Source organism: Kogia breviceps, chromosome 12 (assembly GCF_026419965.1).
Source record: "Kogia breviceps isolate mKogBre1 chromosome 12, mKogBre1 haplotype 1, whole genome shotgun sequence".
Taxonomy (NCBI): Eukaryota; Metazoa; Chordata; class Mammalia; order Artiodactyla; family Physeteridae; genus Kogia; species Kogia breviceps.
The window spans coordinates 66299032-66316793 of NC_081321.1; the positions used below are offsets into that span (position 1 = coordinate 66299032).

Consider the following 17762-nt stretch of genomic DNA (forward strand, 5'->3'; position numbering starts at 1 on the left):
TTATTAACTGTTACAGGTTTCTATGTATTTCACTTGTCCATATTTATCCCTTATTAATAGTACTAATAACGTTTGTTATAGCATGTCATCAACTGACTGACTGGGAGTTGTTTTGTTGTTCTGGTTTGGACGTAAAAATATTTTAAAGATATAGATTTTTGTCATTAAAAAAATCATACGGTATAATGGTAAGGAAACTAAAAACCCTGTTGAGTGTCTAGTAGGTTCCAAGTATTATACTAGATCCTTTACATGTATTATCTTATTTAATTCTTTATTTGTAAGGCAGGGCCAATGAAACTAATCAACAGACTAAGTATTATGGTCTCTGCTTTACAAATAGGGAGGCAGATGTTCAAGAATTTAGTGATATTCAAAGGTCAGAGCTAAAATTCAAACCCAAGTCTGTCTAACTATAATACATAGGATGTTCCTGTCCTATCTTTGGATTGATATTTTTATGCTACACAGAGATTTTTCTCACAGTAAATATACAGATCTTCTATAACGGTATTTTCCAGGGTATCTACTAGAAAACACAAGTGGCTTTACAGTCATTAAAGGTGTGAGAAAACAGCCTGTTTGCTAAAATAAGTTTGAGAAAGAATTTCTTAGAACTATAGCCTCTATGCTAATGTGCATTGACAATTATAAATACAGAGCCCTTGTGGACATTTCCAAGACTTATATGACTATGAAATCCTTGAACACTTTTTGACCCCTAAACCTATAATGCCATGATGTCAGGGAACATTAATGTTCTTAGGAAGGCGCTGCTCTAGACCAGAGACATCCAAGCCTTTAGGAACACACATCCCTTTCAGGAGAAATGTTTGAGCATTCAACTCCAATACATATATATTTATTCTTAAAATGTAGATTGTGCAATTATGTAAATTATAAAGCATACACAAGAAATTGAAAAACATGAGATAAAGGTCAAATAAGCAATTTTGACAACCTTGCTAATAGTGGTGGCTTCATATTATCATAAGGTATTTTCAAAAGATAAAATAAATACTTAGCAGAAAATAATTGTTTCAATAGTGGTTTTAAATACATATTTTAAATTCTTGTAATATTTTTAAAAAGTGATCTAGCTTTTTGTCAGATCTGATTACATTGTTGTTGCTTTCACCTCACAGCATGGTTATAAGATGGTTATTCTAGGAGCATGAAAAATGTCAGTGCCACCATTTTATTGTCATTCATTGCTGCTTGCCTGACAGATATTATCTTTAATCCACAGTCTCTTTGTAGGAATCTTTTTAAGCCACTTCAATTATGTGATGGCTCGGTAAAACTAGGTACTGTAATCCATATGCATTCCCTTATATGCTGAAAGGGAACACATGAGTGAAATATCACTCTTCCCTTAGGAAACTTCAGAAATGGACTATGACTTGTGGCCAGGCTTGGCTTCACGGGTATGCAGCCTATGCAGTCTCACAGGTCCCCACACTCAAAAGGGCCTTGCACTTGATTTAATGTTTGCTGACACTGTTTTGAAAATCTTTAATAATTTTTGAGGAAGGAAACTCGTATTTTCATTTTGTAGTGGGCCCCACCAATTATGTAGCTGGTTGTTATCCAAAGATCTTTTAAGGGCTGTGATATCAATATGACCATTAATGATTATTAAAAACAAATTCTTTCTTATTTTTAGTTGAGAATAAGAATAGCTAGCATTGGGCTTCCCTGGTGGTGCAGTGGTTGAGAGTCCACCTGCCGATGCAGGGGACACGGGTTCGTGCCCCGGTCCGCGAGGATCCCACATGCTGCAGAGCAGCTGGGCCCCTGGGCCCGTGAGCCATGGCCGCTGAGCCTGCGCGTCCGGAGCCTGTGCTCCGCAACGGGAGAGGCCACAACAGTGAGAGGCCTGCGTAATGCAAAAAAAAAAGAATAGCTAGCATTTTCCTCCCATGTCCCTGGGTGTACACATGTGCACTGGTGATCAATGTTCTTGGCATTGATCGAGATTGGCTGGCTCTCTAGGACAGGTTAGAGGGTGCAAATGATTGGGATATTTCCTTGTAGAGACTAGATTCGGTCTTCAAATAATAGAAGTCGAATTTTGTCATGCTCTACAATTTTGTGAAACCAAACTTTGTAAAGAGTGTGTTCAAGCATGCCTGTGAATAATTTCACACAATTTAGTATTCAGTATATGTGATAAACTTCATACATTATGCTGGAATGACCAGCCAGAGGAAAATGTTGCAGGTTGGGGAGGGGGATGAAAAGAGCCTAAATTTTGGTGTCAGAGAATTGAGTGCAGATTCCAGTCCTGCTAATTGCTGGCTTTGTTTAATTAACCTCTCTGAGTTATTTCTCTTTTGTAAAATAGCTGTGTTACACTTTTCCCAAGTTTATTGTAAGTACTAAATAAGAGAAAGTATCTAAAGCACCAAGCATGCAGTAAATGCCCAGCGTGCAGTCAAGGTCTGACAATATAATTGTGCCGATTGCTTTTTAAGATTAAAAAGGTGGCAGTTCGTTAAAATCCTGATAAACACTCACTGAATCAATAGGTAGAAGTCATGAATATGAGTTGGCATGTTTGACATAAGTACATCTTCATCGATATTCAGGAAAAGTATAAGTAGCCCTCCCATAAGAGGTTAAAAAATTAAGATACATCCATGTTTAGTAAATAATTAGCCTCCATTTCGTAAACGATATAAATCACAATTCTCAGATCCTCACTTAAAATGTGGTACTCCAAAGCTCTCTTTCACCGGACTTTGTTCCCAGAAGCTATGCTCTTTACTGTCTTTTCTCTGTGATGAAAAAAAGGAAAATGACCGCACCTTGGCTCCAGTCCTTATAAACCAGCATTGCCTTGCACAAGAGTGGTTTCTTAGTTTCTTCTCTTGCACTTGGGACTGATTCCAATTTCTGTGAAGAATGCTGTCTCAGCACATACTACAGTCGCCATGGCCAGGGGTGGGGAAGTGGGAACCTCAGGAATATATCACCACTAAAATACACCAGAGGGCCCAGACCCTGGAGAGAACGTAAAGTTCTTTCACTGTCTACCAAAACACAGTTCATAGCAGCCCCAAGAGACGTGAGAGAGCTTTCGGAGAGAATACTCTGCAGTGAGATAATATCCTGAGATACTATTCCTGCCTCAAAAAAGAATTCATCTGGATGAATCCCTTTCCTGCTTTGGTTCTCTTGAAAATGGACTGATGTAAACTCCTGAGGTAGAAGAAAAAACAATAATATGTTTTTGGTGCCTAGTTTTTTGCCAGCAACATATATATATGGCTGGCCTTAAATCTCACAACATAGCTTTTCTGATCCCCCAGATGAGGAAGTTGAACATCAGAAAAGTTTAATTCTTAAGGTAACAGGACTATCCAGGGTAGAAACTGGAACTGAACTCTTCACTGCCTCTTTGGCAATAACACACCACAGCAGAGGGATGTTGGAAAATGTAGTACTGCCCTGTGGAGCTCAGCGTGCCCTGCTGGCAGAGTTTACACCCATCATTCTTTCCAGTGGAGAAAGATGAGATTGGGACAGTCAGAAGTTTCACATATCAAATGTGACTTCAAATTCAAATGTGTGGTTTTTTTTTTTTTAAATACCGGAACTCATAAATTTAAATGACTGTTGTTTTCAAAGAAATTATACCACGTCAATATATTTCTGTCAATAATGTTATTCACTGTGCAGTGTATATTTTAAAATACTCATTTGGAATTACCCTGAGAAGAAATTTAACAGCAATTTCAAAAGAATTTTTATTACCTTATAACAATCCTTCATTTCTTACCAAAACTGAATTATGTAACTTGATCAGCCACCTCACAAACTTGATCCCTAATGACTTCTGAATGTTCTCCAAATCAAGTCTGTCCTGAAATGGTAAAGATCGGCTAACTGTGAGAATTAAATGAGGCTAAGTCAACAAACATTCATTACGCAACTACCACATTCCAGGCAGTACTACCGCAATGGGAATATAGCAGTGAATGTGACAGAGTTCTGTCCTCATAGAACTGACAGTGATGAGATGTGTGTGGAAACATCTGTAATCCGCAAAGAAATAGGTATTCCTAATAATGACCAACAATCTCTAGAGACAGTTTCAATAGTGAAGTTCCAAAATGTTTTGAGGTGTAGTAGCAATAGATATGAATATAATTTCTTAAGATGGTCACTTTAGAGGACATTCTATTTAAATCAGTTGTCAGTGTGTGTGTGTGTGTTCGTGTGTGTGTGTGAATCTTAAACATTTGGTTATATTCCTTTAACTTCAGGTACCTTCCCTATGTAAAAATGAGGGTGCTTTTCTATGACTGTAACCTTAACTACCTTTGGGAAAGTCCAAACCCAGAAATGCTAACAGGTTATTGAATTATACTGAATAAACTTAAAGAACCCAGATGGTATTGAATTTCATCTGAACTTTAGGTACGAAATGTTAGGAGTCCTGCCTTGTATTTACAAATAGAGACCGGATCCTTGACATTAAGTAGGCCAAATGTTGGGTGATTAACAGAATTGTTAAACATTTTAAATATGCTGATGGTGTGTAGATATGCTCAGTCACAGCTTTTGAAAGTAAATTCAGTATCTGCATTCCAACAGCCATTCTAACAAGAAAAGTATTTATAGGAAAAATTACTTAATTATGCCTCACGGGAAAAAGGAACTTACAAACACATTTAAATAATATAATTTGCTACTTTTAAAAATTACAGAAAGAAAGAACATATGAACACTTAGTATTTAATGACAAGTATTTAAAAGAACTGGAAACTACAAAAAGCCACAGGAATTTAGCAAACCTTATGTTTGAAATGATAAAAAATCATTTATATTCATGGTAAATTCTGTGCCTCTAACTTAGCTGTTTAACATTTGCTGAATTCAATATTACTTTTCACTGTAAAAGTATAGCCCCCCCCCTTATAAGAAAATCCCTACCCCGTCCATTTATTTAACCATCCTTTCTTTGGTGTCTAGGCACAGTATATCTTTTTACATCAGTGCGTTCTGGATCTCTTATCAAGTAAAGGAAGTAATCAGCCCATCTGTTTTGTTAACTATTCAGCACTTCAAAAGATGGACTCTTTGGACACCATGGAAGGTAAACAGAGGCAATGTATATCAATTTACTACTAGTTTACCACCTATAGCAGGAGCATTAATTTAATAATAACCGTATGTTGAAAATGTTTTAGAAGCTTGGCTAGCACACGTATCAATTTTTAAATTTCTCTCTAATCCAATTAGGATAATAGCCTTTCCAGGTACACTATATTTTTGTCATGAAACATTTAAATCTTTTGAACTGTTAACTTCAATTCTCTCTTGTGACATGTTACTTTATGTTATAGGTGATGTTGAGCTTGAATGGGAAGAAACCACCATGTAAATATTCAGACCAAAGATTACAACTGGAAGATATTTTCAAATCCCAGGGGCCAAAATACCCCCTTACTCTTCTGAATTGAAATGGGCAACCTTAAGTAAATCTCTACGCTTCCCTTACTGTGCCTTAGTAAATGGATTGACATTTTATGAATAGTTCTAGGAAATAGCTAATTCAGGACAGTTATCTGTTTTGTACAGAATATTATACATGTAAAATGTTTAAGAAGAGATATCCCAGAGATTTTTGAAGCCCTCTGTATTTTGGGAATGAGCCAAATATAAAATTATTATAATATTTACGCTAATGTTTCAATATGAATTTTCCCTACATATTGGATTTGATCTTGAACAAAAGTTGTAAATGTTGATTCAGTAGTGTTATTTTGGCCTCCAGGGTGTTGACTTTTCTCGTGGATAACTTCCAGGACTGTCATAATGATCTGTACTTCCATGTATGCCCCTGTGTTTTGAATCCCCTGTTTTATGAGTGCTGAGATATCATCTCATGATCTCGAACAGCTGAACAGTAACCCCCTGACACTGTGGGATTACTTAGCCTTTATACAACACACAGTAGCTCTTCGGGTACACTTCGGGCTATTTCAATTGCATTGTAATCTTTAGTTTGAAAAACAAAAGGAAAAATTAAACAGTGCAATTGCTCATGTGAAGTTGTCGAGTACTTTTCTAGCCTGTCTGCATTTGTACACCTTCAGGAACAAGCTGTACCACTATATTGTATATTTGAATACATAGTTAAATGTATCAGTATTTGTCCATTAGATATGTATGCAACCTAATAGCAATCTTGAAGGGTTTCTTCAGCAGAAATGTATGAATACAGTAATAAAAATGTAATGTGTTACAAGGTCATAAACCAATGATGTGCTGCTGTGGTGCCAACCAGAGACTTCTGAATAGATTACATAAAACGGTCTTTATTTCACTTCCCAAGGTTGATTATTGAGGAGTGTATTAGGTGGAACTGAACACAAAGAAATTAACCAGACTGTAGCAAATTAGAGATTTTTTTAAAAAGAAAATAATTCACCCTCCTTTGTGTTAGACAGTAACAATGTACAAAGTAAGTTTTGAACTATATGAAATTATTCTGTCATAGATTTCAATTAAGGGTCATAAAATAGTATTAATTATTTTATTTCTTTTATGGTAAGAATCATATCTTATACTTATTTCTGCTGGAATATACATATAGAAAAAGTGGTGGCCAATAAAATTGAATTTTAAGGAACTGAGTCACTCTGCAGCATGATTTCAGAGGTCCTTATAAACGAAAATTTGATTTTGTATCACATATTAAGATATAATTAATAATTATCTTAACATAATGAAGTATAAGTACAATATAGTAATATAATGTGGTATAAATAATTAAGATATAATAATTTCCCAAGGTATCCAAAGATAGTAATTTTAAAATCAAATTTATTATGCAAGAAATTAAATCCTTTAGTCTTACAAGCAATCCTGCTTTCTGTTTTTTATGGCAAGGGTGTGTAAATAAAAACAATCCTTTAATGTTCCAATCAAAAAGTTTACTCTATAGAAAGTTACAGGAAACAATAAGAAATGATGAAAACTCTAAAAGATTCAAGTTTGAGTGACAAGTTCTTCAGTTTGCTTCATGTGTCAGTCATTGAAAATGAGTGGTAAGCCAGTACTTATTAATGTGGGTTTTGTATTCATGGAAGACAGATAACAGCCTGTGGAAAGTACTACTTTTAAATGTATTAAATGGTAAGGAAATAAATCCTTCAATCCACAAGCCAGTCCATTTTCTATGACATCTATATAAAACAGAGAGTACAGAATAGAGTTGACCCATGTGTATATGCATGTGTGTGCACATAAAAAAAGTTTTAATATAAGGCCTCCTCTAAAAGAGTGCTTATCAATCTGTAATGTGTATACAAATCATCTGCTGATTGTGGTAAAATGCAGATTCTGCTTCAGTAGGTCCAGGACAGCACCTAAGATTCTTCATTTCTAGAAAGTACTCAAGTAATAATATTGCTCCCTGAGCTCGGGCCATACACTGAATAGCAAATCTCTAAAAGACAGGATCAGAATAATTTTATTTCCACCTGAAATTACTTGAAACATGTTAAAAAAGATTTGTCTTCGTTATCAAAAACAAAACAAAGCACCTGTTAAATGTGTATAGCTCACTAGCTATATCACAAAACTAACTGAAATTGAATTGAAACACATTAATGTTAAGTAAATTTTCTCTTAATTATATTGTGAAAATGCTAGTTCACAGCCAAATTTTTATAGGTGGCTACTAAGTGCAAATTAAAATAATGAGGCACATCTGTAACATTTTTAGATCAGATTTGTCAAAATACTTTGAAGCATATGTACAGTAAATGAGCAACATGTGTTTTATCTGAACCAAATGAAACTGGAGCCTCTCAGAATGGTTTGCCAGAAACGAGAGCAGCTGTGGGTATCACCTCTACTTTCATCCTGCTTTAAAACACGGAATTTTCTTCTTTCACTTTATTGGTGAAATGTGTGATACGACTTTTGAAAAAGCTAATTAAACCTTTCCCTCTTCATAAAGGAGATGGTGACTCACTCTTCACATCTGGTACCAAACACTAGATTTTAAAAATGAAATTTAAATTCAGCAAACTACTCTACACGTCCATGACATTACTGTGATAGGTCCACTATTGTAGTTCAACTTTTAGAAAACTCACAGTAAAGTTTTTGATGATGTCAGTAACACAAAATGATCTGAAATTCTCAACTGAATGATATTGAAAAGTGAAAATGTGGCATAAAAAAGCTCATAAAGTATAATCTTGACAAAACAGTTTGCCTTCTTAGGACAAGTAATATTTCATGGTAAATGACATCATGAATATGCAGAGAGCTTCCATTTGGAATCAAAACTCATATACCCATCAGTTCATGAAGATGTTCTGAGGGACAGATTAGATCACACATATGAAGGTGTTTCAAAAAGTACAAAGAACTCTACAAAGTTAAGATAATTTTTTACCCAGGTTGGACAGTATGTAATGTTTATCAGTTAGATAATGCACCCCATTATAAGACTGTATTGTATTTGTGATACTAATTCCATGTTTGTACGTCTATTTCATATGCAAACGTTAAAGAGAAAATTATGGCAGATATACTGATTTCTGCTAAATAAAACCAGATACTTTGTTTTTCATGAATGATTAAGAGCATTCTCAAGGAATGTTTGGACTAAAGTGAACAGATAAACAAATAACGTAAATTGTGATTTAGAAAACAAATCAAGAAAATTTCCATTTCAGGTGTTTCAAATGGACATACTAAATCACTGTCTACAATACAGTCATTTGAAAATAAAACTGTAACTTAATAGAAGGTGATAAAAAGTATTATTCTCCCTTGTTAATGAGATTATGTTTCTCTAGAATCACAAGCTTAAATTATTTTAATTCTTACTGAAAGTATTAGATTGAGAAGTCATTTTAGTAAATTATAAACTTTTCAGAATACTTTTACACCCATCATCCTGATTAATCCTTACAAAATCCTCTAAGATCTGCAGTGTCCCATATTACAGATAAACATAATGAAAGCTTAACAGATGTGCCAGAGACCACATTTAGTAAAGATGGAAGATGCATATCATAATCAAGTTACTGAAAGCCAATGATAAAGATAAAAATTTTAAAGACAACAAAGAAAATAGAGACCTATTGAGGTGTTCAAATATAAGAAAATATGCTGGCTTCTACTCAGAAACAATGCAAGCCAACTGACAATGGAATGACATATTCAAAGTGCTCAAATTACCTCCTAAACCTGATTAAGGGTAAATACAAAAGAACTAGAGCTAATGTCATGGTGAAATATTAAAGGCCTTCATCCTAAGAGCAAGAAAAAAGCAAAAACGCCCACTTTCACAACTTATATTCAACACTGTACTGGTGTTTCTAGCCATTACAATAAGGCAAAAAAAAAAAAAAAGAAGAAGAAGAAATAAAAGGAATAAGGTTTGTAAATGAAGAGAAAAAATTGTCTATATGAGTAGAGAGTATAATTATGTATGAGGAAATTCCTGAAAAAGCTACAAAAGAGAAAAAGCCACTAGGTATAATAAATAGCTTTAGAAAGGTTATAGGATATAAGATCAAGATACAAAAATCAATTTTATCTCTACATATTAATGAACTGGAAACTGCAATTAAAAATACCATTAACAACATCATCCATAAACATGAAATGCTTAAAGTAAATTTAACAAAGTATATGAAAGACTCATATACTAAAAACAATATTGATGAGAAGAATTAAAGAAGACTTAAATAATTTTTTAAAAATGCATATCCATTAACTTAAAACTCAGTGTTGCTGAGAAGTCAATTCTCCTCATACTGATGTATGTATGGATAAAATGGAATATCAATCTTAATCCCATAAGGCTTTTTTTCTAGAAATCAATAAACTTGTTTTTACAATTTATATAGAAATGATGCAAAGGATCTAGAATAGCCAAAACAACACTGAAAAAGAACACAGTTGAATGACTTACACTACACATCTATATCATTTCCATTAAAATAAAAAATAGAAAATAAAAAAATAAATTCTCACACAGTTGGTCAATTAGTTTTCAACAAAGGTGACAATGTAATTCAATGGGGAAAAGATAGTCTTTCCAATAAACAGTGTTGGAACAACTGGATGCCCATTTGGAAAAACATGAACCTTCATCTCAAGCCCATATAACAAATACAAAAATTAACTTGAAATGCAACACAGATCTAAATGTAAAAGCTAAAACTATAAAGCTTATAGAAAAAAAGTATGAAAATCCTCATGACTTTGGGACAGGCAAAGATTCCTTAGAATATAAAGAACTAAAGTAGAAAAGAAAAAATTGACATATTGTACTTTGCCAAAATTATAACATTCTTCTCTTTAAAAGACACTATTAAGAAAATGAAAAGTCAAGTCACAGGCTGAAGAGAATGGGAGAAAATATTCACAATAAATGTGACAAGCTGCAAGTCCTGGGAATGGTATCCAGAATACATAGATATTTACAGAAGAATACACACACACACACACACACACACACACACACACACACACACACACACATATATAAATGGCCAATACATGAAAAGGTACTCAACATCATTAGTCATCAAGGAAATGCAAATAAAAATCAGAATGAAGTAACTATACTAATAGAATGATTAAAGTTAAAATGACTGGTAATATCAAGTCATCCCACCATGGAATTTGTACCATATACCATGCAGTTCCAGCTTCTCAATCACTTTGGAAAACAGTTTGGTAGTTTCTTATAAAGATAATACCCTATTGCCTATTGCCAGCATTACCACTCCTAGTCATTTATCCAAGAGAAATTAAAATATATTTCCAGAAAAGGACTTGTATTAATAGAGCTCTTAGTAGTTTTATTCATAATGGCCAAAAATGGAAAGAGTCCAAATACCCATCAGCAGGAATGAACAAATAAGTTGTGGTATTTTTTGACAATAAAATAGAAATGAAGTATTGATACACAGGAGAACAGGGAAAATCTTCAAAAACATTATACTGAGTGAAAGAAGACAGACACAAGGGAATACACACTGTAAGAATCCATTCAGATGTAGTTCTGGAGCAGGTCAAACTAATCTAGAGTGATGAAGATCAAATCAGTGATTACCTGGAGTGCGGTATATATGCGGGGAATCAACTGCAATGGACAAAAGGCAACTTTAGCGGGGTGATGAAAGTGTTCTGTATCTTGAATGGAGTGTTATTTATCCAGGTATATTCATTTGTCAAAATGCTTTAAGTTGTGTACATACAGTGAATGCATTTTTTCCATGTAAAATATAATTCAATAAAGTTGATTAAAAATAGAATAATAAGGCTTCCCTGGTGGCACAGTGGTTGAGAGTCTGCCTGCCAATGCAGGGGACACGGGTTCGAGCCCTGGTCTGGGAGGATACCACATGCTGCGGAGCAACTGGGCCCGTGAGCCACAGCTATTGAGCGTGTGCGTCCGGAGCCAGTGCTTCGCAACAAGAGGCCGCGATAGTGAGAGGCCCGCGCACCGCGATGAAGAGCGGCCCCCACTCGCCGCAACTAGAGAAAGCCCTCGCACAGAAACGAAGACCCAACACAGCCAAAAATAAATAAATACAATTTAAAAACAAAATAGAATAATAATGAAAAAAGTTAAGTATTTACAGAATGCTATTCATATGTTTTTAAAATACAAGTAGTACATATTTTTATGGATTCATTCATTATAGCACATACATAAAATCATAAATGGTGATGTAGGTACGTACTGGCATCAGAATCATGGCTTCCTCTGACATGGGAGGAATGCAGGGAGAAGACGGATTGCCAGGAAATCAAGAGGATCCACAAGAGTTTCAAACGCATTTGTAAATTTTGTTTTAAAGTTTAAAGCATATGTGGCAACACAGATTTGTTAAAATTAAGTAATGAGTAAAAACTATATTATTCTCTAAAGTTCTGTGTTTGAAATATTTCATAATTTTAAAGGTACAATTTAAACTTTAATAATTTATAACAATGACTCAAATGTTTATGGACTATTTTCACGAATCTATCAAAGTATCCTGCTCTCCTGCTTGAATGAGGGCAATATGGAGAGAAATATTTACTTACTTTGTTATTTATTTACTCCATTCCCAAAGCTCTAAAATCAGTGTCTTAAACATTAAAAATAAAACTTGACATGCTGCAAGTGCTTTCCACAGAATTCCCTAAGTCCTTATTCACTTAGTATTTATAACAAGGTGAACTGCCATGGAAGATATGATGAATTCACTTTCTGTACTCTTGTACTAGAAAACAGAGCTTCACCAATTTGAGGGCACCATATTCATAAAGCTGGTGCATGCTAACAGGATCAACATCTACTCCCTGGGCTGTGACATCAGAGTTTTTATTTATTTATGTTTTAAAGAATACACTTACAGTTGCTTCATTTGCAAATATTTTCTCCCATTCTGAGGGTTGTCCTTTTGTCTTGTTTATGTTTCCTTTGCTGTGCAAAAGCTTTTAAGTTTCATTAGGTCCAATTGGTTTATTTTTGTTGTTATTTCCATTTTTCTAGGAAGTGGGTCAAAAAGGATCTTGCTGTGATTTATGTCATAGAGTGTTCTGCCTATGTTTTCCTCTAAGAATTTTACAGTGTCTGGACAAAGGATTAATCTCCAAAATTTACAAGCAGCTCATGCAGCTGAATATCAAAAAAACAAACAACCCAATCCCCAAATGGGCAGAAGACCTAAATAGACATTTCTCCGGAGAAGATACACAGATTGCCAACAAACACATGAAAGAGTGCTCAACATCATTAATCATTAGAGGAATGCAAATCAAAACTACAATGAGGTATCACCTCACACCAGTCAGAATGGCCACCATCAAAAAATCTACAAACAATAAATCTGGAGAGGGTGTGGAGAAAAGGGAACACTCTTGCACTGTTGGTGGGAATGTAAATTGATACAGCCACTATGGAGAACAGTATGGAGGTTCCTTAAAACACTAAAAATAGAACTACCATATGACCCAGCCATCCCACTACTGGGCATATACCCTGAGAAAACCATAATTCAAAAACAGTCATGTACCAAAATGTTCATTGCCGCTCTATGTACAATAGTCAGGACATGGAACCAACCTAAGTGTCCATCGACAGATGAATGGATAAAGAAGATGTGGCACATATATACAATGGGATATTACTCAGCCATAAATAGAAACAAATTTGAGTTATTTGTAGTAAGGTGGATGGACCCAGAGTCTGTCATACAGAGTGAATTAAGTCAGAAAGAGAAAAACAAATACCGTATGCTAACACAGATATATGGAATCTTAAAAACAAAATGGTTATGAAGAACCTAGGGGCAAGACAGGAATAAAGACGCAGACGTAGAGAATGGACTTGAGGACATGGGGAGCGGGGAAGGGTAAGCTGGGATGAAGTGAGATACACTACCAAACGTAAAGTAGATAGCTAGTGGGAAGCAGCCGCATAGCACAGGGAGATCAGCTTGGTGCTTTGTGACCACCTAGAGGGGTGGGACAGGGAGGGTGGGAGGGAGATGCAAGAGGGAGGGGATATGGGGATATAGGTATACGTATAGCTGATTCACTTTGTTATACAGCAGAAACTAACACACCATTGTAAAGCAATTATACTCCAATAAAGATGTTAAAAAAAAAAGAATACACTTACAACTGTGATGTGAAAAAGACATAATCTTATTTATTGTGATTACTAATAGCTTTCATTATTGAATCATTACTATGTCCCAGGCACTCTTCTAAGGATTTTACAAATATTAATTAATCTCCTAACAATTCTTGGAAGTAGGTGCTATGATTTGCCTTTTACAGATGAGAAAACAAAAACAAAAAAACAAAGAAAGGGTTAAATAACCTGCCTGAGGTTACACATCAAGTAGGTGAAAGAGCTAGAGCTGAAACCGGAAATCTGATTTTAGAGTCTCCAGCATCAGCCACCATATGCCATCGTATTACCCAGAGACCATCAGATATATATTATCTTTGATCTCACCTACTTGGATGTAGAACATACACAGTGAACTCTAATTACTCCCATCCTCAAGAACAGAAGTTTCCTGATAGCATCTAAAATAGGCCCTTTTACGCCAATTATTCATGTCACAGTCAGCCAGTGGTAGTGCTAGCCTTTGAATTCAGGTATCTAGTTTGAGAGTCTTACTGTAATTTGCTGCCTCCTCCAATATATATTTGATCCAAGCCAAAATGTATTGTTTGTTTTTCCAGTTCTCTGGAACTCACTGCTGGATTTATCTCCTTAGCTCACAGCTCTGATCATTTTACTGATCCGTTCGGTAGCCCTTCATCGCCTGTCGAGTTAAACTCACAAAATGCCTTTCCCACAGTCTTACTCCAATTTTCCAGCCAAACTAAAATACTTGCTGCCTACTAAAACACACTGTCCACATTCCCAGTACCACACTTTAGCTCCTACATTCTCCTCAATAGTTCTTATCTTCCGCTGGCATTCCCCGCTTACTATATTGTCAGCTGCTTGTGAACAAGGACTAAGTTGTTCTCATGATTTGAATCTCGTTGCATTTAGCATAACATCTTCTATATGAGGTAAACTTGAACTAATAGGTGCAATTGGAAAGTTTCCCTTAGAAGAGGTAAACTAATGTTGTCTATGCAACAGTGTATTTTCCTGCCAATCCACAGTTGCTAAAATATCTTTTCGATCAAGGAGCAAACAAACACTACTGGATCAAAGATAAATGAAAGTGGGGGGAGCAGGGAAAATGGGCAGACAGTAATCTGTCATTTGTTCAGGATCATCAGTTATCCAGAATGAAACTGAGATCTTAACAGTACGCGAAAAACCTCTGAACAACTGAAGGTGACAAAAAGGAATTCTGTACATTTGGGCAACATATTAAAAAACAGTTCATCGACAGTATTTTTTGTCTTATATTATAGACACTTCAACAAACATGATTTCCCAGTTCACAGCAGTTTGTAAACAGCAAAGCTAACGGTTCATATCCTTATATTGTGTACACACACACACACACACACACACACACACACACACCTTCCTCTTAAAAGCACATAGGCCTTCAAAACATAAAATTTGGGGACCATTTATAGAAATCCAATATATTTCAATAGCCACTGGAATATTATAACCAAAGTCCTCTTTAAGAAAAACATATGTTTCTTTTTAAATTACATTATATTTACTCCTTAAGGAGACAGGTATGGATTTAAGATATATTTTTTAAAGACCTCATCAAACCTAATTAGACTAAAAAAGCAGGGAGAGGCAGTTCCAGAGGAAACTTGGAACAAAATATTCCACGAGGTGAGACAGTTTCCGGCCACACAGAGGCAGGTCCGTATTCAGCTGCCAATGTGTACATGCATGGGGGCTGACACCAGGGCCAGAGAGGACAGTAGCAAGCAACAGGTGGCAAAGCAGGCTAGCAGGACACACGAGGGTGGACTAGTAGGAGGTAGCATATCATAACAGGCAGGTGCAGCAAGGCTAAGGAGAATCCAGGAACTGGCACTACTCAGATCCAAGAAAAGCCGGAGGTAGGGAAGTGGGTCACCAGGGAGCAGGGTCCTACTGTCCAGCTCAATTCAGAGGCCTCTCCCTTACTCAGGGACAGACACAAAGTAGAGAGACTCAGGCAGGGTTCAATAACCCTTCATTTCCTGAATATAGATATAGATAAACAGAGATACACAGACACATATGTACCTATCTCTATATCACTCCTTCACTGTGGCTTAACAGTAGTAAATAAATGGTAACTGCATGAAAAATACATATGTGCTTTAAATAACTAAGGTACTAGAGAGATTTTAGAGACAAAGATTTTTATCAAAGTCAGGTGCCAAAAATGTATACTGCTAATCTAACCAAAGCAATAAGGAAAACAAAAATAACAGAAGTCAAAACTGTCATGATTCAACACAAAAATACTGCATACCTAGAAGATACAAGTAAGTAGATTGAAATACTTTATAAGAAATAACAAGTTCTCTAATACAAGTGACCACAAAATAAATATTCAAAAATTATAAGCAACCAATTAATGAGTGAGAAGATATAACGGGAAAAATCAGTTCACTGATAGTGTCCAGAATATAAAATACCAAGAAGCTAAACTTAGAGGTCACTTCTGAAGAAAACTATAAAACAGGGAAGTCTAAGATATGATTACACTTTCTGGGTAAGGGAAGCCTATTATAAAAAACATGGTTCTTCTCAAATTACTTCATAAGTTTAATATGCCAATTTAAAAATCTTAAATAGTATTAGATTATTTCATATTTATAAAAACATCTTTTAAGTTCATCTGGAAGAATAAATGAGAAATAAGATAAACATTTTTGAGTAATAAGAGTGATGAGGTGAGAACTTCCATCTATTAAAATATTTTATTATCAAAATAAAGTGTATGTATGATTGACATGAGAAGAAGCAATACCTAATGAAAGAGACAAGTTTTGAAACACAGGCCATGTTATAAGATTTTAATATGTCAGTAAGGAAATATCATCCACCAAGGAAGAAAAGACACATCATTATTCAGTAAATGATGTAGGGAAAAATAATGAAATCATGTTAAATTTAACCCCCTCACTCTAAACCAAAATGAATTTTGGAGTGAAAAATCTCAGTATGCTCCATGGTCTTATTTCCTTTGGTCTTCATTTCCTTTAAAGATGATAAATAATTTCACCTTTTCAGGATGAACACTCAACCAACTTCTAATGCCCAGTGGATCATACCACTCCAGTGTGAAACATTTACATTTTCTCCAAAATTTATAAGAATTCACAGATGTATGTCCAGAAACAAACACTGAAGTTTAAAGAAATAAAAGGTATCCAAACTGGAAAGGAAGAGGTAAAATTGTCATTATATGCAGATGATATGATACTTTATATAGAAAACCCTGAAGACTCCACACAAAAACTACTAGAACTGATAAACAAATTCAGCAAGGTAGCAGGATATAAAATTATCATACAGAAATCTGTTGCATTTCTTTACACTAACGATGAAATATCAGAAAGGGAAAGTAAAAAAAAAAAAAATCCCTTTTAAAATTGCATCAAAAAATAAAATACTTAGGAATAAACCTGACCAAGGAGATGAAAGTCTTATATGCTGAGAACAGTAAAATATTGATAAAGGAAGTTGAAGATGATTCAAAGAAATGGAAAGATATCCCAAGCTCTTGTACTGGAAGAATTAATATTGTTAAAATGGCCATAGTACCCAAAACAATCTACAGATTTAATGTGATACCTATCAAATTAACCATGACATTTTTCACAGAACTACAACAAATAATTAAAATTTATATGGAACCACAAAAGACCCAGAATTGCCAAAGCAATCCTGAGGAAAAAGAACAAAGCTGGAAGCCTAACCCTCCTAAACCTCAGACAATTATTACAAAGCTCCAGTAATGAAAACATTGTGGTATTGGCACAAAAACAGATATATGGATCAATGGAACAAAATAGAGAGCTCAGGAAAAAAAAACCACTCACCAATGGTAATCAATCCTCAACTAAGGAGTCAAGAATATACAATGGAGAAAAGACAGTCTCTTCAGCAAGTGGCATTGGGAGAGCTAAAAAAAGAGTTACCATATGACCCAGCAATCCCACTCCTGAGCATGTTATCTGGACAAAACTCTAATTAAAAAAGATACACACACCCGAGTGTTCAATGCAGCACTATTTACAATAGCCAAGACATGGATGCAACCTAAATGTCCAGTGAC

At 35.0% G+C, this 17762-nt stretch overlaps 2 protein-coding genes across 2 annotated transcripts in view; one reads left to right on the forward strand and one right to left on the reverse strand.

The window, feature by feature from the left end:
* The window catches only part of PTPRQ (protein tyrosine phosphatase receptor type Q), a 206486-nt gene extending 200939 nt beyond the window's left edge, over positions 1 to 5547 (forward strand). The window contains exons 44-45 of the mRNA XM_059081625.2: positions 4981 to 5104; positions 5355 to 5547. Coding sequence (XP_058937608.1) covers positions 4981 to 5104; positions 5355 to 5392 — 162 coding nt within the window. The 3' untranslated portion in view covers positions 5393 to 5547. The remainder of the gene's footprint in view (positions 1 to 4980; positions 5105 to 5354) is intronic.
* The window catches only part of LIN7A (lin-7 homolog A, crumbs cell polarity complex component), a 378966-nt gene that overhangs the window by 49737 nt on the left and 311467 nt on the right, over positions 1 to 17762 (reverse strand). The window lies entirely within an intron of this gene.